This window comes from Erinaceus europaeus, chromosome 10 (assembly GCF_950295315.1).
Source record: "Erinaceus europaeus chromosome 10, mEriEur2.1, whole genome shotgun sequence".
Taxonomy (NCBI): domain Eukaryota; kingdom Metazoa; phylum Chordata; class Mammalia; order Eulipotyphla; family Erinaceidae; genus Erinaceus; species Erinaceus europaeus.
Genome location: NC_080171.1, coordinates 115929906 through 115957780, shown reverse-complemented (window position 1 = coordinate 115957780; position 27875 = coordinate 115929906). Strand labels below are relative to the sequence as shown.

The following is a 27875-nucleotide window of genomic DNA, read 5'->3' as shown; positions in this document are numbered from 1 at the left end:
AGGTGGATTAATGACATGTATACTTTGGTTAAAATATTATTTGAGAGAGTCGGGCGATAGTGCAGCGGGTTAAGTGCACGTGGCATGAAGTTCAAGGACCGGCGTAAGGATCCCGGCTTGAGCCCCCAGCTCCCCACCTGCAGGGGAGTTGCTTCACAGGTGGTGAAGCAGATCTGCAGGTGTCTGACTTTCTCTCCCCTTCTCTGTCTTCCCCATCTCTCTCCATTTCTCTCTGTCCTATCTAATGACGGCATCAATAACAATAGCAATAATTACAACAATTAAAAAAAAGGGCAACAAAAGGGAAAATAAATAAATAAATATAAAAAATACATTATTTGAGTAGCCCAGGAGGTGATGCAGTGGATAAAGTGTCAAATTATCAGGCATGAGTATCTCAAATTCTTTTATTTTCTTTTTTTTTAAACCAGAGCACTGTTCGGCTCTGGCTTGTGGTGGTGCTGGGGTTTGAACCAGGGAACTAAAAGCTTCAGACATGAGAGTGGTTTGCATAACCATTCTGCTGTCACCCCAACTTTAATCCCTGGTATCACATATACCAGAGTGATAATCTCGTGTTCTCTCTCTCATAAATAAATCTTTAAAGAAAATATTACTTGACAGTAACAAAAATACTTACCTAGAAGGATCAAACATGTGCTTTCATATCTATATAATTGTTTAGACATAGATGATTGCTTATTCAGATTGAAATGATTTCTTCCATGAAAATACTGAATATTCAGTCTTGATTATTTTTCTTGACACCAGGATGTTACTCTAATATATAATCCACCAGACAGAGAAAGTAATTATAAAGCCACAACAGAGTTGTCAACTATCTACTTCTTTGGTGGAGATGAAATTTCAAGGCAGCAGTTTCGAAGGTAAGTTATTCAGTAATGTTAGTAGACATAGTAAAGGTTTAATAAATGACTTGGGATTTGTTGCATTAAAATGTTTCACCATTTACCAGCCAATAGAAAAAAAGTTTTGGTCACACTGCTGACCATCATGTAAAGAAGAAATACCTGCAGGTGAGCTCCCAGCCACCACACAGGAGCACCACAGAAGGGAAGCTTCACAGATGATTAGATAGTTGTGTGGTGTTTCTCCTCTCCTGTCTCTCACACTGTTAGAAAGGGGAAACAGTCGGCTGCAGGGGGTGAGCTCATGCAAGCACAAAGGCAGGGAAGCACTGGTATCCCCGCCCCGCCCCCCAGAATAGAGCTGACCTATAGGACATCTCCTGCATCTCCTTGCAAAATGCTCTTCTCTACACGTTTTATCTCTTCCTTGACGCAAATAAGAGTCTCAGACTTAATTGAACCAGCTTTATAATGATGTCAGGTCAATTTCAGAAAAAAAATATGAGTATATTATATAAATAACACAGTTGGCTTGTTTGGAGTGTTTTAGGAAATAGGAGTTATTAAAAAGATAAGTTGTGGGCCAGAAGATAGCTTACAAGTTTGACTGTACACTCACCATGTTGAGTGCTCTGAGTTCTACCCCAGAAGCACACGGGAGCACTGTGGACAGCATGGGTGGTAGAACTGTGCTATGGTGTCTCCCTCTCCCTCTCCCTTTCTCTCTCTCCCTCACTCTTACTCTCTCCTCCTCTCTCCCTCCCTCCCTCTCTGAAATAAAATTAAAAGAATAGGCCCAGGGGAGCTGCTCAGAAAAAATTGTTATATTTTAGAAATGTGTCGAATGTTTAACTTAGCTAGGTATTCAAAGCATGTACTAGGAGAAAACTTGGCTCATCCAAACTAAATGTTTAATATGTTGAAATGTTGTCAAATTCGTATTGAAATCTAGGTGTGATTTAAACATAAGTCGCATTCTTGTATGCTGAGTTCAGAGTTTTTATGTTATATAATTTTGTTGCCTCTCTTAGAGAACCTGAGTATAAAATAAGTGAAGTTTTTGGCATTTCATCTGCTGCTGGAAACCGCTAGCTCCCAGTAGGGCAAGGCCACGTGCATACAGAGCAAGAGATTTTGTGATGTTAGAACAAACCAGACATGGAGAGCTCAGCTTTGAACCTGGCTTTGTTTCTTCAGTATTTTAGAAACAGAAACTTTGACCAGAATAAATTAAATTACCAGGGTTTTTTTTCTCTTTGTTTTGTTTTTTTTTCCCTCCAGGGTTATTGCTGGGCTTGGTGCCTGCACCATGAATCCACCACACCTGGAGGCCATTTTTCCCCCTTTTGTTGCCCTTGTTGTTGTAGTCTCGTTGTGGTTATTATTATTGCCATAGTTGATGTTGTTTGTTGTCGGATAGGACAGAGAGAAATGGAGAGAGGAGGGGAGAAAGAGAGGGGGAGAGAAAGACAGACACCTGCAGACCTGCTTCACCGCCTGTGAAGCGACTCCCCTGCAGGTGGGGAGCCGGGGGCTCCAACCAGGATCCTTATGCCGGTCCTTGCGCTTTGCGCCACATGCGCTTAACCCACTGCGCTACCACCTGACCCCCAGGTTTTTTGTTTTGTATCCATCTCTCTACTGGAATACAGAAATCAGCATGTTGCTTTAAAATTCATCTGCCACAGATTTGTAGTAATGAAGTTTATTTTGTTGATGAATACCTGAGTATTAACAGAAATTTACGCTTTGGTTACCTGACCTCAAAGATTGGCTAGGAAAGGATAGAAAATGTCATTATGTGGATTCGGGCAGCAGCACAGTGAGTTAAGCACACGTGGTTTGAAGGGCAAGGACTGGCTTAAGGATCCTGGTTCGAGCCCCCGGTTCCCCACCTGCAGGGGGGTCGCTTCACAGGCGGTGAAGCAGGTCTGCAGGTGTCTGTCTTTCTCTTCCCCTCTCTGTCTTCCCCATCTCTCTCCACTTCTCTCTGTCCTATCTAACAACGACATCATCAATAACAACAATAATAACTACAACAACAATTTTAAAAAGGGCAACAAAAGGGAAAACAAACAAATAAATGTTATCTCATTTGCTCATTTGGTCTCCTCTGATGTCTTCCTTGTGTCATTTTCCTGGATATTGAATCACCGCATATAATGAAAAACTAAGACCCCAAAATAATAAACCTTTACTTTTTTTCTTATTAAAGCACATTTGTTTTGATATTAATGTCTACCTGAGACAGATCATTGTACTACCGTGTGTAAATTCCAAGACAGGTTTCATCTGTTGCCACCAGGGTTATTGCTGGGGCTATTGAGTGCTGGCACTAAAAATCCTCCGTTCCTGATGGCCATTTTTTCCTTATTTTAATAAGACAGAGGAATTGAAAGGGGGTGGGGAGACAAAGAGGGAGAAATCAAGATAGACATCTGCAGACCAGCTTCACCACTTGGCCAAAACCCAGCTCCTTGCACATGGTAATAAGTGCACTAACCTGGATGTGCCACCGCCCAGCACCCTCCCCCCAGGTTTCTTTTTAAGATTCCTGGTTTTAGTATCTAAGACATGAGACATATGTACCTACTATATTAGTCAAATCTGATAATGAAAATCTAATTAAGATATATATATATGTATGTATTTTTTTTAAAAATAAAACTCTATTGACAGAGCCCTATCACAGAAACCAGGGATCATAAAGCAGATCATTCCTGAACAGAGTGTGCTGCACAGCATTGACTTTGCGGAGGTTTTTGAAGGTGAACTACTTGTAACCGAAGGTAAGAATTCCGGCCGGTCTCAACATCTTTTTAATCCTGTTGCCTCAAAGTTCTGACTTTTCGAAAATCAGATGGCATGGGTTATGTATAGTGCCGTCTGAGTCTGTTGGTGTCCTGCAACTCTTCATGCTGCTGCTAATAGTATCAAAATCAAAATACCATTCTGCTTCTAACCTAAGGCGGTACTAGGCGGTAGCCATAAAGGTCTAAAATGATCTGTCGCTGGATGGAGTGACGATGTGAAGACTTGTTTATTTCCAACGTTTCTTCTTTCAGTGTGCGATCTTCCTCTGCGACCTAATGAGATTCAGCTCTTTTATGGAAACATGCGGAAAACTATACTCTCAGTCGTTGGGGAGCTCAGAGATTCCACTTGCAGTAGAGAATTTCTTCGGCCTCCTTCCACGGCCGGCTTAGACTCTCAGAGGTAACACTCACAGTGAAGCGTGCTCCACAAGATTGTAAAATATCACTTGATTCAGTACACATCAGTATTTGACGCTGAACCTCTTAATTTTGTCACAAAATGTGTACTTCACTTTCATCTTCTTAGTTGAAATAATTTCAGACTTCTAGAAAAGTTTAAAAATAACCAGGAAAAAAATCCCCATCCTTAACCCACACTGAGTTTCCCCCATTTCTAACATGTTTCCACATTACCTTACTTTTTTCTATAAAATCATGTGACATGTGCGCTCAACCAGGTGAGCCACCACCTGGCCCCAAATGACAATTTTTTATAATCTAAGGATTATGTGTATTATAACACCTAGTCTATTATATAGAAAATATTTTATTCTCATGAGGGAAAAGATAAAGTGAAGCATTAATAAATCTTTGGTTTATATCGACAGATCTCAAGAAAGTAACTGAAGATGGGGGTTCTAAGAAGGGTGGGAGCATAGTGCCCTAGTGTGGTGGTGGGCGGCGTAGGCTGGGGCACATTTGGGGAGAGATGTATGGTTCTACCTTGAGACAGCTGGCTTGTAAAACAGTACCCACCCAATAAAGTTAAATTTAAAAAGCCCTGGGAGATGGAGATTAAAGTGATAGCACATAAGACATGAGGTCCCAGACATCGCATGTTTAGTTCCAGGCACCATCATATTCCAGAACTGAGCAATTCTGGGGCTGGGTGGTGGTGCACCTGGTTAAGTGCACATATTATCATGCTCAAGGAGCTGGGTTCAAGCCCCTGGTCCCTGGAGGGTGGGGGGGGGAAGCTTCACAAGTGGCGGAGCAGTGCTGCAGATGTCTCTCTGTCTTTCTGTCTCTTCCTTTCTATCTCCCCCTCCCTCCAAGTTCTCCCTACTCTATCAAATAAAAAAAAGATAAAGTTAAAAAGTAATTTAGAGGGAGTCAGGCGGTAGCGCAGCTGGCTAAGCACACATGGCGCGAAGCACAAGGGACCAGCGTAAGGATCCCGGTTCGAGCCCCCAGCTTCCCACCTGCAGGGGAGTCGCTTCACAGGCGGTGAAGCAGGTCTGCAGGTGTCTATCTTTCTCTCCCCCTCTCTGTCTTCCTCTCCTCTCTCCATTTCTCTCTGTCCGAACAATGGCAGCATCAATAACAACAGCAATAATAACTGCAACAAAAGGGAAAATAAATAAATATAAAAAAATTTTTTAAAAGTAATTTAGAACTGAGAAATTCTCTGGAGTCTTTCTTTCTGAAGCTGACAAATACATTTTTAAAAAGAAAACATTTTGTTTTAGTATCAAAAATATTCCCAAACTTTAATTATAGATACATTAAGAGTTTCAGTTTTTTTCTTAAATTCTTAATATTGGGAAGTTTTCTAGTGGATCTTGGGAGACCTCATGTAACATACAAGAATGAGAACACACACACACAAAAGAAATATAATTGAATATTCTAAATAGACTTTAGGAGAACTATCTTATGCTTAGTACATGCAATATGAAGGATTTTTATTCACTAAAAAAGACAGACGGCATATAATCCATTTAGTTTCCACTAAATGTTTTGAGATTTATGAAAAGTTAATATAAGAACATGTGTCATAGGTTGACTTCTTATTATTTTTCATTTCTGTCTCTCTTAGTGAGCCTGACAGTTTGGGGAAGCATGGTGGCAATGTATCTCTGGATGTTTTGCCAGTTAAAGGTCCTCAAGGTTCTCCACTTCTTTCACAAGTTATCCACCCTCCTCAAGACAAAGCCGCCTCTGGAGAAACATGGACTGTTCAACCTGAACATCTGATCTTGGTAGCCCCCTCTCCTAGTGAGTATCAGTGACCTCTAGGGCCCAGGGTTGTACATTGTCTTTTTTGTCATTTGTGTTGTTGTTTGTAGATAGAGAGTAAAAGAGACCGCAACACCAAGACTTCCTTCAGTGTGCTGGGGGCTGGAATGCGTGCAGGGCAAAGCAACACGCTGTCAAGTGCATTGTCTTTATCCCCGGGCTCATCTAGAACATGGATGTGACTTTCCATGCCAACGTAACCAAGGACGTGCAGTGGTCCTTCCCTCACCTACTAGAGACCTAACTTGGACTCTGTCAGAACAGTGTCCTTGACATGAAGCCATCTTCCTGTCCACTCTTGTCAGTTCCTCAGAAAGCAGAACCCGCCATCCACGGGCACTTTGTCCCGCCACACGTGCCCCAAAGCACTCATTTGGCACTTGGCCCTATTCTCCTCAGTGCTGATTTGGCTGGTTCAGAGTAAACCTGGTATCCAAGATAAGACCATGTGATAATTTTCAGACTTCTTTTCTGCTGCAAGTTCCCTAACAGAGTTCTTTAAACTTCTTTCAGTATCTTTGTAATTATCTGGAGTAATAACCAAAATAGTCTTGCTTTAGTAGGATTTTGAAATTCCTATAATCTGGCAGTTAGGAAAAAGCAAAGTAAATTGCTAGACTAGTTTATTTGTTTGGAATTCATTTTTGCTGTTTATTAACATTTGTCGCTTTCCCTAGTGCTAAACATAGGTAGAATTTTATCTGTTGGGTTTTCTAGGTGACCTGGCAAAAACTGGACGTTTCCAGATTTTCAATAATTCTGTCAGATTACTGAAATTTGAACTGTACTGGCCAGCACACTGTCTTACAGTGACTCCACAACATGGGTTTATTGCCCCAGAGTAAGTATGACTTCTTCATCCTGGAGGTAGCTCAGATGCTAACACAGTGAAGAACTGTCGGTCACATGGCAAGCCCCTTTAATGGACTCTGGAGAATTTTTTTTTTTTTTATCTTTTTTAGTCCTTACTGGATAGAAACAGGAATTGAGAGGGGAGGAGGAGGGAGAGAGGGAGAGAAACAGAGAGACACCTGCAGCCCTGCTTCACCACTTGTGAAGCTTTCCCATCTTCAGGTGGGGGCCAGGGACTTGAACCTGGGTCCTTGCCCACTATAATGTGAACTCTTAACCAGGTGCGCCACCACCTGGCCCCCTGTAGTGTTTTGCAGTTTGCTTACCCTGTATGGAGTGCTGTTTGCGGTTTTAGGACTACAGTGAGTTCAGGACTCACATGGCTTAGGAGAATAAAGACCATGCCCACACCCAGTTAGGAAGTCATCTGAATGGTGAAGAAAGATGTGTGAGGTGGCAGAGATTTCCTGGATGGGAGATGGGAGACATCCGAGTCTTTTATGTGGTAACTCTGCTTATGACAGTAAGAAGCAAGGAATGCAGTTGAGCATGTGATGAGAAAAACCAGCTGGTTCTGCATTGCTTTTCCTTGAATTTGACTAGTGTGCTGCTGGTTTTGCCCAGAGGTTATTTTAAGACAGAGCTTCTGGACTTTTACTAGATCTGATCTTTAACCTAACTTGCCACTTCCCATAAAGAATAACTGAAAATGCGGTCTGGGAAGTGGCGTGGTGGACAAAGCATTGGATTCTCAACCATGATGTCCCAGGGTCAGTCCCCGGCAGCACATGTACCAGAGTGATGTCTGGTTCTTTCTCTCCTCTTATCTTTCTCATAAATAAATAAATTTCAAAAAAAAAAAGAATGGGTCCAGGTAGTGGTGCAGCTGGTTGAGTGCACACATTACAGTGCGCAAGGACCCAGGTTCAAGCCCCACCGGGCCCCACCTGCAGGGGGAAGCTTCACAAGTGGTGAAGCAGGGCTGCAGGTGTCTCTCTGTCTCTCTCCCTCTTCCTTCTTGATTTCAGGCTGTTTCTATCGAAAAAATAAAGAATAAAAAAAATTTAAAGAAAAGAATAAGTGAAAATAGGAGGAAGTCTCTGGCGGTCAAATAACTGTTGGCAAGCAGCTGCCCTCCGTGTGCCGCTTAATTGTGGATGTGAGATGAAGCACAGCTCTGTGGCCTTTGGTGGGCTTCCCCCGAGTCACAGAACATTCACATTAATACGGAAGTCGCTTCATACTTAGGGTTAGCAATTGTGCAGAAGAACGTGATGTTTACTTGTACCAAATGATGGACTGTTAACTCGACTTAAGACTGAGCTAGGCTATGTTTAGGACACATATGGAAGCACTTCTAGGTCCGAAGCGTTAGATTAAATAGTTACTATTTAGTGACTGAAAAAATAGGGAAATGATGGGGCAGATTTTCTGCAAAGAACTTTTTACATCTCCCCATGTATTTAGCTATTAGCAATGGAAAATCATTTTGCTTTGTGATTTTTTTTTTTTTTTCAGATGGGGGGTTAATGGTTTACAGTATAGCCTTTAACACATAGGTACAGCCTCTCATTTCCCCCTTGATAGATGTCGAAGATACACACCAGGGCCCCAGTGTCCCTTCAGACTGTCTCTTTCCCTCCTTCACCAGAGTCCTTTGCTTTGGTGCAAAACATCGAACCGAGTCCGAATTTTGACACCACTTTACACCTATAAGAATGTCATATATTGGAAAAAAGACATTGGAGGGGCTGGGTGATTGCACGCCTGGTTGAGCACACATGCTCTGATGAATAAGGACCCAGATTCGAACCTCCAGTCCCCACCTGCAGGGGGAAAGCTTTGTAAGGTGTCTCTTGTCTCTCTCTCGCTCTCGCTCTTGCTCTCTCTCTCTCTCTTTCTCTCTCTCCCTCCCTCCTTCCTTCTGAATTTCTGACTGTCTGTCCAATAAATAAATAAAGGTTGGGGAAAAAAAGACATTGGAGAGGCTGAAGGGGAAAAGGAACTGTGACATTGTTGGTGGGAATGTAAATTGCTTTTAAAATAGCATTTCTTTTTTTTTTTTTAAGATTTTATTTATTGATTGATGAGAAAGATAGGAGGAGAGAGAGAAAGAACCAGACATCACTCTGGTACATCTGCTGCCAGGGCTTGAACTCAGGACCTCATGCTTGAGAGTCAAGCGCTTTATCCACTGCACCACCTCCTGGGCCACTAAAATAGCATTTCTATTGTGATCTCTTTTCACAGGAGTTTTTGTCGTTAGGTCCTTGGGTTCTTGCCACTTGTCTTTTTGTTACTCAGCTAGATTGAGGCAAAATGAGATTTATGGGGAAGCTCACCTCTGCTCTCTCTTTTGTTTCCTGACCAATAATAAAATGGTCACTCATTGGCAGAATAGTAACTACAATTATTTTAAGAATTGTAAAATATTTATTTAATATTTAAACAATTATAGGACATTAATTTTCTTTTCTTTTTTTTTTAGGAGTAAGTTACAAATTCTTGTGAGTCCCAATTCCTCCTTGTCCACAAAACAGTCAATGTTCCCATGGAGTGGTTTCATCTATATTCACTGTGACGATGGACAAAAGGTATTAAAAAAAAAAAATTAAAGGAGTTTTCTCTTATTTTGTATCTTAAGTGTCAAAGTCCATAATCTCCCTTAGTATTTAAACTTTGGAAACTAAATGAAGATATCTTTCAACTCTACTAGACTTTTGAACTAATCCTCTTGATATAGAGTTTTTCCAGTAGTGATCTGAGTGGAATTTCACCCAGTCGCCAGAATTTGAGGGTGGAAGGAAGACAAGAGTGTGCATGGGACCAAAAAGCTACTGTCAATGTGTAAAATTTGCTTTGGAATAAAAGGAGTTTAGAGAGGGGAGGAGAAGGGAGAAACATCAAAGATTTACTTTGACATCGATGTGATCCAGGTATAAATGCATCTCTTCCAATCATTTGACATTACTTTTATCTTCCGTGATTTTAAAATAGAAGCTGTCTCTTTTTTTAGTTTTCTTTTCTTTTTATTATTTTTTTAAGTAAATAAGATTTATTTTTAATTTTATTTTAATGAGATAGAGACACAAAGAGAAAGCCAGAGAGAGACAGCCCACAATACTGCTCACTCTGGTTTATGGTGGTTCTGGGGATTGAACCTAGGACCTCGGAGCCTCAGGTTTACAGTATAGCCTTTAACCATTATGCTGTCTCCCCAGCCATAGGTTGTTTCTTTTTAAAATAATAGCTACATTTGTATCTAACTCCTTTTTTTTGACTCATTTCAGAAAATGGTGAAAGTTCAAATTCGAGAAGACTTAGCCCAAAAGGAACTTCTCACTCACTTGTCATCCATTCCATTGGGAATTCAGTCTCAAGAATCTGATCCTGTAGTTCATCATCTGGCAAAACCAATGACAAAACCACCTTCCACTAAAGTCGAAATAAGAAATAAGACTATTACATTTCCTGCCACAGAACCCGGTGAAACTTCAGGTATTTCATCACAGATTACATCATCCCAAATGCCTGCTATATTGAAGCTAATGCTTTCTTCTGAGTTAACCCTAGTTAGTGATAGGGACCAGATTTCCTTCTATTTAGGTGGGGGATGGGGTGTCCAATTATGGCAGTTATTTCTGGGACAGGCTGGCTGCATTTGGAGGAGCCTAAAATGAATAAACTGTGAAACCTGGGTATTTGATAACTATTTCAGAAATATCGTAGGTTTTATTTGATGGTCAGAACCAACTTCCCAAACTCATTAGATCTTTGACCAGAGTTACTAAGTTAGTAGCTAAAGAGGAAAGATGCTGGGTTGCAACCTGGCTCTGTTATTTACTGATAAGACTTTGTAGCACTAACTAGAGAGGCTAAATTCACCTGCTCTGTTTCTCTGCTTGCAAGTGTCCATGGTAATCAGTCCTCTGCAGGGTGTTTTTGGGAATAGATGAGGCAACATATGTAAAGAATTTAGCACTGTATTCACATCTTTTGGCACTCTGTTGCTAATGCTCCTCAGAGGTCCTGAGATGATTTTTTTTTTTTTGTGCCAAAGCTCCCATATTATCATGTTGAGGCTCAGTCAGCAATTGAGAGGGAGGGAGATAGGGAGGAAAAGAGACAGAGAGACATCTGCAGCCCTGCTTCATCACTTGTGAAGCTCCCCCCCCCCACAGGTGGGGACCAGAGGCTTGAACCTGGGTCCTTGCACACTGTAATGTGTGCATAGTAAGCAGGTGCGCCACTGCTTGGCCCCCTTTGCTCTGAATTCTCTTCCCTCCCTACTTCTGCTCTCATTCTTTCCAGCTCTTACCTTTGCTCCATACATCATTGAAAACATAAAATGGGCTGGCAAAATAGCTCACTTGGATAGTGTTCTGCTTTGCCGTCTGTGTCCTCTAGGGTCCAGTCCTCCCTTGGTGCACTGAAGGAAGCTTCAGTGCTGTGGTCTGTTTCATTCTCTGCTTCTCTACCACTGTGTCTCTCAGTCTTTATGGAGGGTGGGGGCCAGAAATAAAAAATAAAGCTGCTAAATTAGATATAAGACCTCTGTTTCCATCACAAACTAACCCTTCTGTTTGGAATCTTCGTATTCACTTCAATAGCCCTTACTTTTGGCCCCTTACTTTTCTTTCCTCAGAGCGTTCGTTACCTGTAACTGCCACCACGCCCTGCTCCTGCTCTTTCTCCTGCTCCCATAAAGCTCATTGGCTGAATGCATTGTCAAATGTTTTTTGGTTTTATTCATTTGACCTCCCCAAAATGTCAATGTCAACCAGTCCCTCTTCCTTAGAATATTTCCTTTTCCTAATATACACTCTTCGTCCATTATCTCTCTCTCCATCTCTCCTCTCTCTTTCTTTCTCTCTCTCCCTTCCTTCCACTCTATTTCTTTTTTTTTTTTTTTTTCCCTCCAGGGTTATTGCTGGGCTCGGTGCCTGCACCATGAATCCACCGCTCCTGGAGGCCATTTTCCCCCCTTTTTGTTGCCCTAGTTGTTGCAGCCTCGTTGCGGTTATTATTGCCATTGTTGACGTTGCTTTGTTGTTGGATAGGACAGAGAGAAATGGAGAGAGGAGGGGAAGACAGAGAGAGAGGGGAGAGAAAGACAGACACCTGCAGACCTGCTTCACCGCCCGTGAAGCGACTCCCCTGCAGGTGGGGAGCCGGGGGCTCGAACCGGGATCCTTACGCCGGTCCCTGCGCTTTGCGCCACGTGCGCTTAACCCGCTGCGCCACCGCCCGACTCCCCCTTGCACTCTATTTCTGATAAAGAGTGGGTTTATTGTAAAGATAGAAGAGAGCGAAACATGCAGTGAGTCACCTAGAAAGGCATGAACTCCCTTGTTTTCCCTGCCTCACATATTCCTTCCTGCATTCTACTGCTGACCACTTCTCCCAGCTTTTAACATCTGGCCTGCGTCACTTTCCTGCTCTCTGCTCTTGCTATGTGCCAGATGTACTCAGTCAGCCAAACCACTTTCGCATCTGCAATGGACACCCCACAAAGACAGACCCTTCTTCTGCCTACGAACCCTGCTTCTCCTCCAGCCTTACCCATGTCACTGAGTGCTAACATCTCTGTCTGTTTGGAGAAGTCAAATCTCTGGATGTTGACTGCAGCTTCCTTCTCACGTTCAGTCCATCAGCAGCAAATCTTTGGAAGTCTGTCTTCATGTTAGAGCCCGCATTTGCCTATTAACTTTTCTTCCGCCTGCAAACTTGATGCAGGTTATCCTATTTATCATCTCTCAGCTGAACTACGACACTCATGTCTTATAAGACTCTTCTACCCTGACCCCCTTGCAATCTCTTTCCTACACAATAAACATTATTTCTTACATTGTGGAAATATAAATCATCTAATTCCTCCCTGGGTAAAGCCCTTCAGTAACTGTATTTGGTAAATCCACAGTAGCTTATTAGATCGATTTTGTCAAAAAATATTTTAGTCCTCTTCCCCTACCCTCTTGATTTCTGGCCATCTATCCAATAAATAAAGATTTTAAAAAAATATTTATTTCCTTTTGTTGCCCTTGTTGTTTTACTGTTGTAGTTGTTGTTGATGATATTGTCATTGTTAGATAGGACAGAGAGAAGTGGAGAGAGGAGGGGAAGTCAGAGAGGGGGAGAGAAAGATAGACACCTGCAGACCTGCTTCACCGCCTGTGAATCGACTCCCCTGCATGTGGGGATCCGGGGGCTCGAACCGAGATCCCTAAGCCAGTCCTTGCACTTTGCGCTACGTGGCTTAATCCACTGCACTATCGTCTAACTCCCCCAATAAAGATTATTTTTTTTTAAATTAAAAAAAATACTTTAGTTCCTGTTGCACTCTGTAGTGACCTAACTATTGGCTATAGTTTACCCTGTGATGCAGTAATCATAGTAATTCTACGGTAGTCTGTTCACTTAACCTGCGCTAGTTTTGAGTTCCTATGTCTGTGTTCCTTTCAGAAAGCCATTTGGAACTTGAGAATCATGGTAACACAGAAGTGAAGTGGCATCTGTCATCTTTAGCTCCACCTTACGTCAAGGTTAGTAACAGTTGGGCAAAAGTATTCATTGTAATGTTTAAGCTTTAAGGAGCATTCTTTTAAAAAATATTTCTATTGGTAAAGCTAATGATTTACAATAAATAGAGTTGTTGTATGTGTATAAGATTTCTCAGTTTTCTGGTTCGATGAGGCTTCCCCCATTTTCCAAAGTGCCCTTTTTTTTGCATGTCCCTGCTTCAGGTGTGAGTGGGTGGGGCTGCAGGCCTGTGTTAAGGGTGCGGCTACCTGCTTGTTTCAAGAAGCAACAGCCTGTCTGGTTGCCTTTGACCTGAACTGCAGTTCAGGACCAATCAAGGCCATGCACACTTGTACTGTTTTCAGACTCCAGTAAGACTGACCAATAAGCAGTTCACTAGAACTCACTCCTCAGCTGTGCCCACAGTCCACTCCTGGATATTCTCTAGGGACCAAAAGCTAGTCCTCACTGTCTACGCAGCCAGTTTGAGCAGGTCCACACCAGCTGGGCTAGGTAGCCTTCTGTATGTGTCCTGGGGCGCATTGCTGATTCTAATACAGCTGTGGCTCCCTTTTCTGATTCTAGCGTCAAAGCTATTTCACAGGAAACTTTTTCTTTTTTCCCTGATGGAATCTGAGGTCCAGTTTACTTGTGGAATCTGGTCTTAAAGGTTCTTTCTCTCAGATGGGGGCTTACCTCCGAATGCAGCTTCCAAAGACTTGAGTCCTTGGCTTCAAGGTTTGGGGGTATGTTAGAAGAGGGGGAAAAGAAAACAAAAAACCAAAGATTTCCTGTGTTTTCTTTCAGTGTTCTTAGTCCTGCTGCTGTTCACATATGTTGCAGGTTGCTTTTCTGGCTACTCTGCATCCCATTCTCTGAAGCTCCCCATGTTCTCTGTGATCTCTTTTCTGGGCAGAAAAAAATCAGGATCTCATGCAGTATTCATAAAAAACTGAATCATGAATAGAGTCTATTAAGTTTTTGTTCCACAAAATAATTTGCATGATTTTTCTCTGTAGGTTGGAGTGAAATATGCCCATTCCTTTTTCCAGAGTGAGAAAGGTAGTCTTGAGTGCTGAAATAGAGTATATAGGTTAAAATATGTGTGTTCCATTTCATGTTTCCTACAGCACCGATTTTAATCTGCAGTAAGTTGTTTGGAAAAGTTATATAAAAATTATTCTAAGAATCATAAAACACTGTGTTGCACACACACACACACACACATTTTCCTCTCCTGTATTCTGAGCGCTGTTGCAAGTTTTCAGCTCATGTGGCTAACACAGGAGTGGCGAATTAAATGGTATTTGCCAATGAGTGTCAGCTCACTACACACTATGAATAGTCTCTAGCAGTGGGCACTGCCTGAATGGACATGTTGTCTATGTCTTGTTTACAACAGTGTGATCTCACTGCCATCTATTTTGTGTGTTAATAATAGCTTTCAGCAATAATAACGAGAATGTGTTCAAAAAAAGGTGGTCCTAGGCCTAATGCAGTGAAGTAAAGAACTAGTATGGCATAAAATGTTAAAATACCATGTGGTCCTGCCTTCTCCCTTTTTAAGTCACGTCTACTACTTCGGAATGTTCTTCCTTCTCCCCCTTTTTTTTCTTCTCTCTCTCTCTCTCTCTTTCTGGGTCCTGATGAAATTAGAGTTCAGAGCCCTCTTCCCCTAACATCTATCCCCCTCTGGGAATATGCACCAAAAAAAATTATGGACTACAGAAAGTGGGAGTCTAGCTTCTGTAATTGCTTCTCCGCTGGACACGGACATTGGCAGGTAGACCCATACTCCTAGCACAAGGCTGGCTTTTGTATCACAAAGATAATGATGTCACTGTGAAATTGGTTTGTGACTTTTTATATTTGATTACTTAAAATGATCTTTTTGTAGAGAGTTAATGAAAATGGAGACGTTTTTAGAGCTACCTACGCAGCGTTTAGATGTTCTCCTATTTCTGGTGTGTTGGAAAGCCATGGTGCTCAAAAGGTGAGCTACGACTTTTTTTTTTCTTTGACCAGCTGGTTTTTATCAAGGAGTGTGTCTGTTTTCACTTGGAGTATAATGTTTCACCTAGGTCAGTGGTGTCTATAGCCAGACTCCTCAACAGAGGCAGCCAGTAATGTTGGTGAGCTCTGCTTCCTTTGGCAGAGGAGCTTACTGTGAAAAAAATCACCATACTTAGTGACATGGTTGATTTACAATCTAATCTAAGCATTTCTCACGCATTAAAGGCAAAGCAACAGAACAGGAGACAGATACATCACTCAAAACCAAGAAAAGTAGCTCCCCCAAAAAAAAGGGGGGGGGAAGAAATAGAAAAAAAGATCAGAAGAAACATATTGTACTCACCCAGTAGAAGACTTAATATGCAAACAGTGGTGCTCCCTGAGTTGATCTACTGACTCAGCACAATGCCAGTCATAATCCTGTGTGATTGGGGTGTATGTTCATTGTTTTAGCTTTTTAAGAAATTAGCAAACTGGGGCAGGGTGGTGTCGCACCTGGTTGAGCACACATGTTACGGTGCGCAATGACCCAGGTTCAAGCCTCGGTCTCCCACCTACAGGGGGAAGGCTTTGCAAGTGGTGAAGCAGTATTGCAGGTGTCTCTCTGTCTCTCCCTCTCTATCACCCTCTTTACCTCTTGATTTCTGGCTGTCTGGAGTCAATAAATAAATAGAGATAATTAAAAAAAAAATAAATGAGCAAACTGATAAAAAATGCAAGAGCCCCATAATAATCAAAATCAAAACAGTCTTTTAAAAAGCAACGAAAATGCATTATTAAAAATTAAGACTGGGCGGGGGTAGATAGCATAATGGTTATGCAAAGCGACTCTCAAGCCTAAGGCTCCAAAGTCCCAGGTTCAATCCCTCTTCTTCTTCTAGCGTTTGCCCTTCTTCCGTAGCCAGTCAACAGCGTCAGGTGGAGCCTGATGTCAAGTTTCGAGACCTCCTTTGAATCTGGAGAGGTGGCAGTCGTTGACTATGTGGGTCATAGTCTGTCTGGAGCCGCAGGGGCAGTTCAGGTCTCTGGCTCCCCAGCGATGGAACATAGCGGCGCACCGGCCATGGCCTGTTCCATAGCGATTGAGGAGGGCCCAATCATAACGTGCTAGGTCAAAGCCGGGTTGACGCTCGCAGGGGTCTGTGATGAGGTGTTTGTTCTTTACCTCAGCTGACTGCCAGCTCTGTTTCCAACAGTCTGGAACAGAGAAGTTCAGTGTAGGCGTAGGGGACCAGATTGGGTGACGAGACGTCAAGCGTTGGACAGGGTGGGCGAAGATATCCGCGTATATTGGCAGGTCTGGTCAAGCGTAGACATGGGAAATGAACTTAGATGATGCCGCATCCCGACGAATATCTGGCGGGGCGATGTTGCTAAGAACTGGCAGCCATGGAACCGGGGTGGAACGGATGGTTCCAGAAATGATCCTCATGGAGGAATATAATTTGGAATCGACCAAGTGGACATGGGGGCTACGGAACCATACTGGGGCACAGTATTCTGCAGTGGAATAGCATAATGCCAGAGATGATGATCGCAGTGTGGAAGCGCTCGCACCCCATGAGGAGCTGGCCAGTCTTGCAATGATGTTATTCCTCACGCCCACCTTTGCTGCAGTTTTTATGAGATGTTCGTGAAATGACAGAGTGCGATCGAGAGTAACGCCAAGATAGACTGGCTGGGCTTCATGCCGGATTCTCGTATCGCCAAGCTGCTCAATCCCTTGAATCACCATAAGTCAGAGCTGAGCAATGCTCTGGTTAAAAAAAATAATAAAAGGGAGGGTTGGGTGGTAGTGCAGTGAGTTAAACGCACATGGCATGAAGCACAAGGACCCGCATAAGGATCCCAGTTTGAGCCCGCCCACTCCCCACCTGCAGGGGGTCGCTTCACAACTGGTGAAGTAGGTCTGCAGGTATCTATCCAAAAAATTGAATAGATAAAAAGTAAAATAAAATAGGCCTTAAAAAAATTAAGATGTATGGGGCCAGGTGGTGGCACACCTGTTTAAGTGCACAAGGACCTGAGTTCAAGCCCTTAGTCCCCACTTACAAGGGGAAAGCTTCACAAACAATGAAACAGGTCTGCAAATGGCTCTGTATCTCTCCCTGCCTATTTCCCTCTAAACTTCTCTCTGTCCTATCAAATAAAATGAAGTTAAAAAATAAATAATTAAAAAATTGGTATATTGCACCAAAGTAAAGGACTCTGGGTGGGGGTGAGGGTTCAGGTCCTGGAACGTGATGGCAGAGGAGGACCTAGTAGGGGTTGAATTGTTATGTGGAAAACAGAAATGTTACACACATGCCAACTGGTGTATTTTACTAGTGGCTATAAACCAGCAACCCCCTCAATAAAGAAAAGAAAATCAAGAGGAAAGGGGTTGATAGGGAGAGAGATACCCGCAACCAGTTGCAAAGCTTTCCCCCTGCAGGTGGGGGGACCAGGCACTTGAACCCCGTCCTTGTGCATTGTAATATGGGCGCTGAACCAGGTGTACCACCACCAGCCCTGAAATACTACTTTTAAATGTCCTATAATTGCTGAACTTTTCACAGGTTGTTTACATAACCAGGATACTGGTTTTGATGACATTCTGACAGTAATTGGAGCAGCGTGCCTTTTTAGCTCATGCTGTCCACCCTCCCTTGACATCTGTCTGTCCTTTCAGGCCTCTTCAAGTAGTCCATAGCTCTTCACCAGCTGGCCAGCAGAGGGTTCCACAGCACTTCACTGAAATACTGAGTTTATTTCTGGGGTTGGACCTTCCTCATTTAGGGTTCTAGGATATTTATGTGATCTCTTCTAATGAAACATTCACACGTTTATATAAAGTCATAAATAAGATGTATTTGGAATACCTGTGTATTATGTAGCCCATTAGAAATAAAATTGTTCAAATTACTTTTGCATTAGTAGCAAGACTAGCCAGTGCGAAACCATTTTTCCCATTAATTTCCTCACATCAACACTTAGAGTTGACAATATGACCACATTCGTTTAAGGTTCAGGGTCTCAATTTGTCTCCTGGGTGTATTATTTCATAGGTTTCCATCACATTTTTACCCAGAGATAAAGGAGATTATGCCCAGTTTTGGGATGTTGAATGTCACCCTGTTAAAGAGAGTCACATGAAACATACCTTGAGATTTCAGCTCTCTGGACAAGTGAGTATTACACTGAATTTAATTGCTTCATGTGTAGATTAAATGAAACTGATTTGAAAAGCTAGCTTGAATATTTTACTGTCTATTCCAATCTCATAAATCCGTCTTAACTTTTTCACTGTTTCTGTTGCTTGGTGTGTTTGAGGTCTGATTTGGCTCTGAGAAGTCTGCATGTGCCCTGATCAGGGAAAATTTTGTTTGAAAGAAAAACTGACAGTATATGGTGTAAGCATTTGTGATTTAATGATCAGAGTATCATTTTTATAATAATAAACAGAATTCAGGTAAGTAAATATTATTATATTTCCTAGAGTATTTGTTTCTCCTCTTTTAATCTGTGATTTTTTTTTGTTTGTTTTATACAGAGTGTCAAAGCAGAAAATGAGACTGAAAATTCATCCATTTCCACAAACACGCTCGTTAAAATAGATAATCTAGTTAAGCCTCGAAGACGAGATGCACCAGAGGCTTCTGCTATGATACCTGGGTATGGTGCTACTGTTTTTTCATTCTTACAGATACTTCTCCATTACTTGATTGAGGTATAATTTCATTCAATAAGATGCTCAATAACTTGATGTGAGTTTATATGCATTGTCACTCCAGGAAAGATGGGGAATGTTGTTATTAGCCCTTAATGTCCCTTTGCAGTCAGCTCGCCCCTCCTCCCAAGGCTCATTTTATTCTAGTCTTATCACCATAGATGAGTCTGACGTGAAGTTCTTATACATGTGAACTCTGTTTGACGTCTCTCACATAACAGATTTTTTGGGAGCTAGTTCACCCAGTAAAGTGCACACTTCACCACGAGCAAGGACTTGGGTTTGGACCCCAAGAACCACATGGGAGTACCATGCACAGGCAAAGCATCACAAGCCGTGCGGTGACACTGTGGTCTCTCTTCTCTCTCGTCTGTCTCTCTCCCCTCTGCTGCTCTCTCCTATATATGATATGGAAACGTAGAGAGGAAATAAAAGAGTGTGTTGAGAGCGGCGCAAAAAGCCCCAGTGATAAGAACAGTGTTCTTGGGGATTGATTTATGTGACTGAGGGTACCTGTCGTTTCTGTTCTTTTTACTGCTTAGTATTCTGTTACACAAATTGATGAGACTTGCGCCTTCGAGAGAGCTGTCTGCCCTCCTCTGGCACTACATGGGAGGTGCTTTGGTACTAGAGTAAGCTTCAGTGGTACTGTCTGTCTCTTTCTCTCTGCCTGAATAAAGGAGTGGACATTAGTGGAAAAATAACTCATGTACAAGGCTCTCTGTAAGGCCCACAGAGAAAAAAGAGAGAGAGTGAGAGGAGAAATTGAAGATTTGGGTGACTGCTAATTTGGAGCAATTACAGATGAAGGTTTTTGTATGTGTATTTTTGTGGCATGTGTTTTAATTTCTTTTGAATGAAAGTACCTCACAGAATTGCTGCATCAAATGCTAAGCATGCACTTAACTTTAAAAGAAAAGGTCAGTGGTTTCATCAGAATAGTTGTACTGTCTGACATTTCCTCAGTGTATGAATATTTTAGGTGTATGTTTTACGCAAGCAGTTTTAATGATGATACTTAAATGTTTTATCTAATAAAGCACTTTTATAACTACTAATTAACTATTGTCTAGATCTAACTTAGGCCGGGGGGAAATGATTATAAGATCAACTAGCTGCTGAATTTAATATGAATTTGCTCATTTCATAAGAGTAAATAATTTATTTGTCAGAAGCTAGAAGTCACCACACCATCCTGCTAGTTCCTTCCTGCTCATTTCATACTTCTGGGTGTTCACTACACAGTTTGCAATAAGCAGACTGTCTCCCCTTCTGTACCAGGATCCACATCACAGATGCTGGCGATCTTGATTATAACTCAGGGACAGTAGATGAGGAAACATGATGGTACTTAGGGTTTTGTCCAGCCTCTCTGGGCCTCCCTGTAAAGTGATCTCTTAAGTTGCTGCTGATGACTAAGTGGCCTCAGGAAAGAGGATCAAGAAAGGTTCTGCTGTATAAGGGCTTGGGTGATGGGACTTGTTGAATCTTGATGAAACAAAAGCAGCCCACAAGCTCACAGCTGAGAACGAGAGAGAGAGAGAGAGAGAGAGAGAGAGAGAGAGAGAGAGAGGAGAGGCGAGGCAGGACTAGAGGGAGGTGGCCAGACTGCAGACCACACACTGCTTGTGGTGCCGAGCAAAGGCCTGGAAGCTGTTGAAGACATGATCTGAATGTTTCTAGAAATACCATTCTGCTTGTATGTCTGCTTTGGAAGAGACAAGCAGAAATGGTAAAGCAAGCCAGAGGCAGTCTAAGACTTAGGTAGGGTCAAGGGAGAGGGAAAGAAATGGGAAGGTTTGATGTGTATACAGAAGAAGGAAGGACTCCGTATTGGATGGGATAAAGATCTATGAGAGATGAGACTCAGGTACCATTCCTTGTGGAGAAATTATAAAGGGAGCACAAGTTTTGAAGAGAAAGATCACAAGTCTTGTTTGGATTTGTACAGATGAAGCTATCTCCAGATAGCTAGAGGAAGTTGATTGATAAATTAGGTAGTTTGCCCCAAGGCTCAGTCTGAGCCGAAGACAAGTCAGGAGGTCGAGGTCGTGTCTGTAAGGCCACTGACTCACCCAGGATGGGATGGCTTCAGGAAAGTGTGCTGTTTGCAGTCCTCCATATCTTAGGGTCACCCTAGAGGTAAAGAAAAAGAAGTGAGTCTGCACAGACAGGGAGGGAGGGAAGGAAAAATAAATATAAAAAAAGAAAGAAAATGTACTACTGCTTCAGCTTTTCTTTTTCTTTCCTTTTTTTCTTTAAGGTTTTTTGGGGTTTTTTTAATACTCCCTTTTGTTGCCCTTGTTGTTGGTACTGATGTCATTGTTGTTGGATAGGACAGAGAGAAATGGAGAGAGGAGGGGAAGACAGGGGGAGAGAGAGACAGACACCCGCAGACCAGCTTCACTGCCTGTGGAGCGACTCCCCTGCAGGTGGGGAGCTGGGGGCTCGAACCCGGATCCTTACGCCAGTCCTTGAGCTACCGCTCGACTCCCAGGAGTATACTTTCAAGGGTGCCAGGCTGCCTGCTGATCCATTAAGGTAGGCACCACCTGCATCCCCTTCCTCCTTACTGTCTCTTAGCCAGCTGGCCTGAAGGCAGTCCTCCCACCTCAATACATTCCACTCAGTGAGCTTCATCTTCAGAGGGATATAAACTACTCAGAGCGTGTAGCAGCACTAGTTCTTGCCTTGGCTTCCTGGATGCATCTTCCTTCCTTCCTTCCTTCCTTCCTTCCTTCCTTCCTTCCTTCCTTCCTTCCTTCCTATCTAACAATGACAAGATCAATAACAGCAATAATAATAACAATAACAATAAAAAAACAACAAAGGCAACAAAAGGAAAAATAAATATAAAAAAAGAAAGAAAATGTACTACTGCTTCAGCTTTTCTTTTTCTTTCCTTTTTTTCTTTAAGGTTTTTTGGGGTTTTTTTAATACTCCCTTTTGTTGCCCTTGTTGTTGGTACTGATGTCATTGTTGTTGGATAGGACAGAGAGAAATGGAGAGAGGAGGGGAAGACAGGGGGAGAGAGAGACAGGCACCTGCAGACCTGCTTCACTGCCTGTGAAGCGACTCCCCTGCAGGTGGGGGGGTCGGGGGCTCAAACTGGGATCCTTACTCCGGTCCTTGTGCTTCGCGCCACGTGCGCTTAACCTGTTGCGCTGCCACCGGACTCCCTTCTTTAAGGTTTTTTAAAACCTTTTTTGAATTTATTATTGGCTAGAGACAGAGAAATTAAAAGGGGAGAGGGAGATAGAGACACCTGCAGTCCTGCTTCACCACTTGTGAAACTTTCCCCCTACAGGGGGGACCAGGGGTTTGAACCCAGGTCCTTGCACACTGTAATGTGTGTACTTAACCAGGTGCACCACTGCCTAGTCCCTACATTGCTTTTTTTTTTTTTTCTACTTCAGTTTTTTTTTTTTTTTTTGCCTCCAGGATTATTGCTGGGGCTCCGTGCTTGCACACTTGCTCCTGGAGGCTATTTTTTTCCCTTTTGTTGCCCTTGTTGTGTTATCGTTGTTGTGGTTATTGTTGTTATTGATGTCGTCATTGTTAGATAGGACAGAGAGAAATGGAGAGAGGAGGGGAAGACAGAGAGGGGGAGAGAAAGACAGACACCTGCAGACCTGCTTCACCGCTTGTGAAGTGGCTGCCCTGCAGGAGTGGAGCCGGGGACTTGAACTGGGATCCTTACACTGGTCCTTGCACTTTGCGCCACGTGCACTTAACCCCCTGTGCCTGATCTCCCTACTTCAGCATTCTAAGCTAGGTTTTGAGAGAATACACAGTAGCACACCATAGTTTAATGAGTAAAAATAGTTTACGTTTCTCTGGGTTTTAAATGGCTGACATTTAAACTTTTTTTTCTGAAGTAAGCAGCTTGACTTGACTCACCGTGGAGTTTACGCCCCGGAAGATGTGTATCAGTTTCTGCCAACTAGAGTTGGGGAGTCAAGAACATTAAAAGTTAATCTGAGAAATAATTCCTTTATTACACACTTGGTAAGTTGAAAGTACTACTGGGGGCTTAAAAAATATGAACGTATTCAGCTACTAGCTAAGCATTTTTCTGATTATCAGAAGCTTATTTTATAGGTTAAATCTACAGTGTGATATGATTTTATAATTGCCTTAATATAAAACTGTAATTAAAAAAAATTCACAAAGTTTTTGTTCCTCTATGTGAGTTTGAAAATATTTAGCATTGGTTTTTTTTATTTCTGCCTTTTTGATTTTTGTTCTTCTGTCACACTGAATATATCCTGATAATGTTTAGTCAAAGCTAGAGTAAAATGAATGTTTAAATTACCTTACACGCTGTCATCACATGAGCATTTTCTGTTTTATATCATCTCATGATTTGTGGTGATACTTTTATAAAATGTTATGTTTTAATTATATTCAAATATCTAGCTTGTAAAAGTTCATAAAGCCCTTTGTTTTAAATTCCAGCTGAAGTTTTTAAGTCCCAGAGAGCCTTTCTACGTCAGACATTCAAAATATTCTTTGAGGTGAGTTCATCATAAATCAAAATATTCTCATCCTTGTGCAGGTATACCTTTCATATGGAAAAATAAAGTATACTGTACTTTGAGGCAGACACTTCAAACTTTGAAATATATGACGTGTGTGTTAGATGTTACCAGTTATATCCAGAAAACAAAAAAGACTTTGAACTTTTTAATCTGTTTTCTAAATCTCTAGCCCACTGTGCCATTGTGTACCCAGAAGCTAAGACTGCACTGAGTTTCAGCTGGGTTAACACTGGAACATGAGTTCTGAGTGTTAGACTTTAAAAAATGTAGCTCTGAGGTGAGACTAAGAGATGAAGTGACTTACTTGGTTTTGGGAGAAGAAACTACCTTTTTTTTTTTTTTTTTTTTTTTTTAATTTTACTTATTTTTGAGAGAGTCGCAGAGAGTGAAACACCAGAGCACCGCGAAGCTCTGGCCTACTGTACTGTGGTGCGGGGGTTCTGTGCATTTCACTTTTCTTTTTCTTTTCTTGTTTTTTTATTTGGTTCTGGTGTTTTTTTTTTTTTTTCTCACTTATTTATTAATGAGAAAGAGGAGAAGAGAGAGAAAGAACCAGATATCACTCTGGTACATGTGCTGCCAAGGATTGAACTCAGGACCTCATGCACCACCTCCCGACCAGAAAACTACATTTCACTTTAAAAGACACTTTAAATGACGTCATCCTGGCTTGCGCATGATGAATAAATATGTTTCTACATATTTATATTTATCTCATTCTTCCATTCCACCCCAGTTTTTGTTCAGACAGACAAAGACACCCTGCCACCGGGGCTTCTTCCAGGGTGGTGGCACTGCCTGTGTGGTGCCGAGGCTCCCGGCTGGCCTGTGTACTTGGCAAGGCATCTGTCCGACCCTCTGAGCTATCACTCTGACCCCAAAACTGCTTCTCCACCCACCACCCTCCCTTGCTTCCAGGGGTTTACTGGGACTTGGTGCCTGCCTGCAGGATTCTGTCACTCCCAGTAGATTTTTTTTTCCTCTCCACATAGAGGATGAAGGGGAAAGGGTGAGAGAGAGAAGAAGCATCACAGCACTGCTTCACCGCTGATGAAGCTTCCCCTGTTGCATGGTGCTCCGTTGTGGTGCTTAGGGGCTTGAGCCAAGGTCCTCATGCATTGCAAAGTGGGTGCTCTACCAGGAGAACCACTGTCCAGGCCCCTCCCAATATTCTTTCTTCCTTTCTCCCTCTCTCCCTCCTTCCATTTTTTCCCTTCCTTTCTTCCTCCCTTCCTTCCTTCCATCTTTCTATCTCAACAGAGCTCTGCTCAACTCTGGTTTATGGTTGTGCAAGCGATTGAATCTGGGACCTTGGGTACCCCAGGCATGAAAAGCTTTTTTGTATAACCTTTATTCTGTCTCCCCAGCACCCAGTACTGCTTTTAATTGTCTCTGCTTAGTTATTGGGTAGAGACGGCCAGAAGTCAAGAGGTAAGGGGGAGATAGATAAAGCTTTTACCACTTGTAAAGCTTTCCCCCTGCAGGTGGGGACTGGGGGCTTGAACCTGAGTCCTTGTGCACTCAACCAGGTATGCCCCCCCCCCACTATTTTTATTTAAATAATAGTCTCAAGGCCAGGAGAGAGCTTGCCAGGTAGAACACACACACTGCTGTACACAAGGACCAACCCAGGCTTGAGCCCCAGCACCGCATGGGAGCATTGTGTGTCACGGCTGCGTCCACGATGGGGGCGCTGCGATGTCTCTCCTCTGTCGCTCCCTCAGTCTCCTCTCAATCTCTCTCTCTCTCTGAAATTAAAAGTTTGTTTTTTTCTTCTTTTTTAAGTCTACTGGGAACAGTGGATTACATAGACTTGAAGTCCCAGCACCCTCCCCCCCAATGAAAGAGTGGTCTTAAGAAAATAAGAACTAATTTGTTTTCAGTGAAATAAAGCATTTGTTCCCACTTCTTTCCTAAAAAGGACTGAAAGCAGAGAGCTGATTTTTTCTCTCTCTCTCTTTTTTTTTTCTTGCCTCCAGGGTTATCACTGGGGTTTAATGTGTACACTACAAATCCACTGCTCCTGGAGGCTATTTTTTTCCCTTTTTTTGTCCTTATTGTTTATCATTGTTGTTGCTATTATTATTATTGTCCTTACTGCCGTCGTTGCTGTTGGCCAGGACAGAGAGAAATGGAGACAGGAGGGGAAGACAGAGAGAGAGAGAAAGACACCTGCAGACCTGCTTTATCACTTGTGAAGCAACCTCCCTGCAGGTGGGGAGCCGGGGGCTTGAACCGGGATCCTTGAGCCAGTCCTTACGCAGGTACTTGTGTTTTGCGCCATGTGCGCTTAACCCGCTGCACTACCACCCGGCCCCCATATTTTATCTCTTTTTTTTTAATGTTTATTTATTCTCTTTTGTTGCTCTTGTTGTTTTATTGTTGTAGTTATTATTGTTGTTGTCGTTGTTGGATCGGACAGAGAGAAATGGAGAGAGGAGGGGAAGACAGAGAGGGGGAGAGAAAGACAGACACCTGCAGACCTGCTTCACTGCTTGTGAAGCGACTCCCCTGCAGGTAGGGAGCCGGGGGCTTGAACCGGGATACCTGCGCAGGTTCTTGCGCTTTGCGCCACCTGCGCTTAACCCGCTGTGCTACTGCCGGGCTCCCATCTCTTTTATTTTAATGAAAGAGAAAGACACACACAGAGAGAGGCCAGTGCACTGCTGAGCTCTGGCTTATGGTGATGCAGGGAATTTAACTTGAGACTTTAGAGCCTCAAGTATGAGAGTCTCTTTACATAGTCATTATTGTTATCTCCCTCATCCAAAGAACTAATTTTTTTGTATGTTATTAAATAGTTTGTTATAAGATTCTAAGATTTCATGGTGTGGGAGGTGGCACAGTGGATAAAGCACTGGACTGTCAAGCATGAGGTCCTGAGTTCAATCCCCGACAGCACATGTACCAGAGTGATGTCTGGTTCTTTCTCTCCTCTTATCTTTCTCATCAACAAATAAATAAATCTTTTTAAAAAAAAAAAGATTCTAAGATTAAAGTATGTAGTACCACACCCACCACCAAAATTCTTTTTTTTTTTTTTTCTTTCTTTTGCCTCCAGGGTTACTGCTGGGGCTCAGTGTCTGTACCATGAATTCACTGCTCCTGGAGGCCATTTTTTTCCCCTTTTGTTGCCCTTGTTGTAGCCTAGTTATGGCTATTAGTGTCATTGTTGATGCTATCCATTGTTGGATAGGACAGAGAGAAATGGAGAGAGGAGAGGAAGACGGGGAGAGAAAGACACCTGCAGACCTGCTTCACCACCTGTGAAGCGACTCTCCTGCAGGTGGGGAGCCGGGGGCTCGAACCGGGATCCCTAAGGGTCCTTGCGCTTTGTGCCATGTGCACCCGACCTGCTGCGCTACCGCCCGACCCCCCAAAATTCTGTATCCTTATCCTCCCACCTCCCAAAGAGAACCAGCAGAGTTCCTATTAAGTCTTACAAACAGTTCCAAGGAACTAATATTTTAAAAGATGTACTTATGGTGCCCTGCCCATGAACAAAGTGAGGACCCTGTGCTTGCAGCCCTGTACTCTTCCCCTGTGGCCCTCCCCTGGCCACAAAGTTCAAGCTGGCCGTAACTTGACAGAGCTCTTTCATCAAGAACTGACTGAGCCCTCTAGCAGACAGTGTGCTGACATTTCTTTCTCTTCCAGAGCCCAGCACTACATCAACATGCCTGTGCAATTCAAACCAAAGTCAGCGGGCAAATTTGAAGCTTTGCTAGTTATTCAAACAGATGAAGGCAAGAGCGTTGCTATTCGACTAATTGGTGAAGCTATTGGAAAAACTAACTAGAATACATTTTGTGTATATCACAGAGGTTATATATTGGTGACTTCATTTTTCTGCACTACAACTATGCTTCTGTATATATTTTGTATGATAAATAGTATATGTATAGTTAGAGTTTGTTTTGAGAAGCTAGCACTGAAGACCAGACTAAAATATCATGTATCAATCTATAGTAATGTACTTAACTTTTATAGGAGAGAAAAGAGTTCTATTTTTACACTGATTATGATATTCTGAATAAATTATATCTACATTTTAATGTGGCATATCTAGAAATAAAGTTAATTTTCACAAAGCATGTCATTTTCATGCTGTCACAGAAATCAGAATGTTGCTTTATTCTGCTAATTATTTCAAAACTCCTGGGTCTGTCCCATGTTTTTCTCCTTCATTACAGTTCCTTTTCCTTTAGGAAATGCCTTCTGTTTTTTATCTAATTGTCCAGAGTGAAAAGGAAAGGTCACTTTGAAAGAAATGGTTTTCCTCCAGGTTAGAGGAAGTCCTCCTTCCTGTGCAATAGAT

At 42.5% G+C, this 27875-nt stretch overlaps 1 protein-coding gene across 7 annotated transcripts in view; it reads left to right on the top strand.

Moving 5' to 3' along the window:
- The window catches only part of CEP192 (centrosomal protein 192), a 105064-nt gene extending 77415 nt beyond the window's left edge, over window positions 1–27649 (top strand). For all 7 annotated transcript variants that reach the window (XM_060200621.1, XM_060200624.1, XM_060200626.1 and 4 more), the window contains 14 exons: window positions 772–887; window positions 3549–3658; window positions 3935–4085; window positions 5724–5902; window positions 6641–6764; window positions 9264–9369; window positions 10066–10273; window positions 13238–13317; window positions 15192–15287; window positions 18355–18474; window positions 18840–18961; window positions 22895–23024; window positions 23475–23533; window positions 27215–27649. In XM_060200621.1, the coding sequence (XP_060056604.1) occupies window positions 772–887; window positions 3549–3658; window positions 3935–4085; window positions 5724–5902; window positions 6641–6764; window positions 9264–9369; window positions 10066–10273; window positions 13238–13317; window positions 15192–15287; window positions 18355–18474; window positions 18840–18961; window positions 22895–23024; window positions 23475–23533; window positions 27215–27356 (1743 nt within the window). In that variant the 3' untranslated portion in view covers window positions 27357–27649. The remainder of the gene's footprint in view (window positions 1–771; window positions 888–3548; window positions 3659–3934; window positions 4086–5723; window positions 5903–6640; window positions 6765–9263; window positions 9370–10065; window positions 10274–13237; window positions 13318–15191; window positions 15288–18354; window positions 18475–18839; window positions 18962–22894; window positions 23025–23474; window positions 23534–27214) is intronic.
- The last annotated feature ends 226 nt before the right edge of the window (window positions 27650–27875 follow it).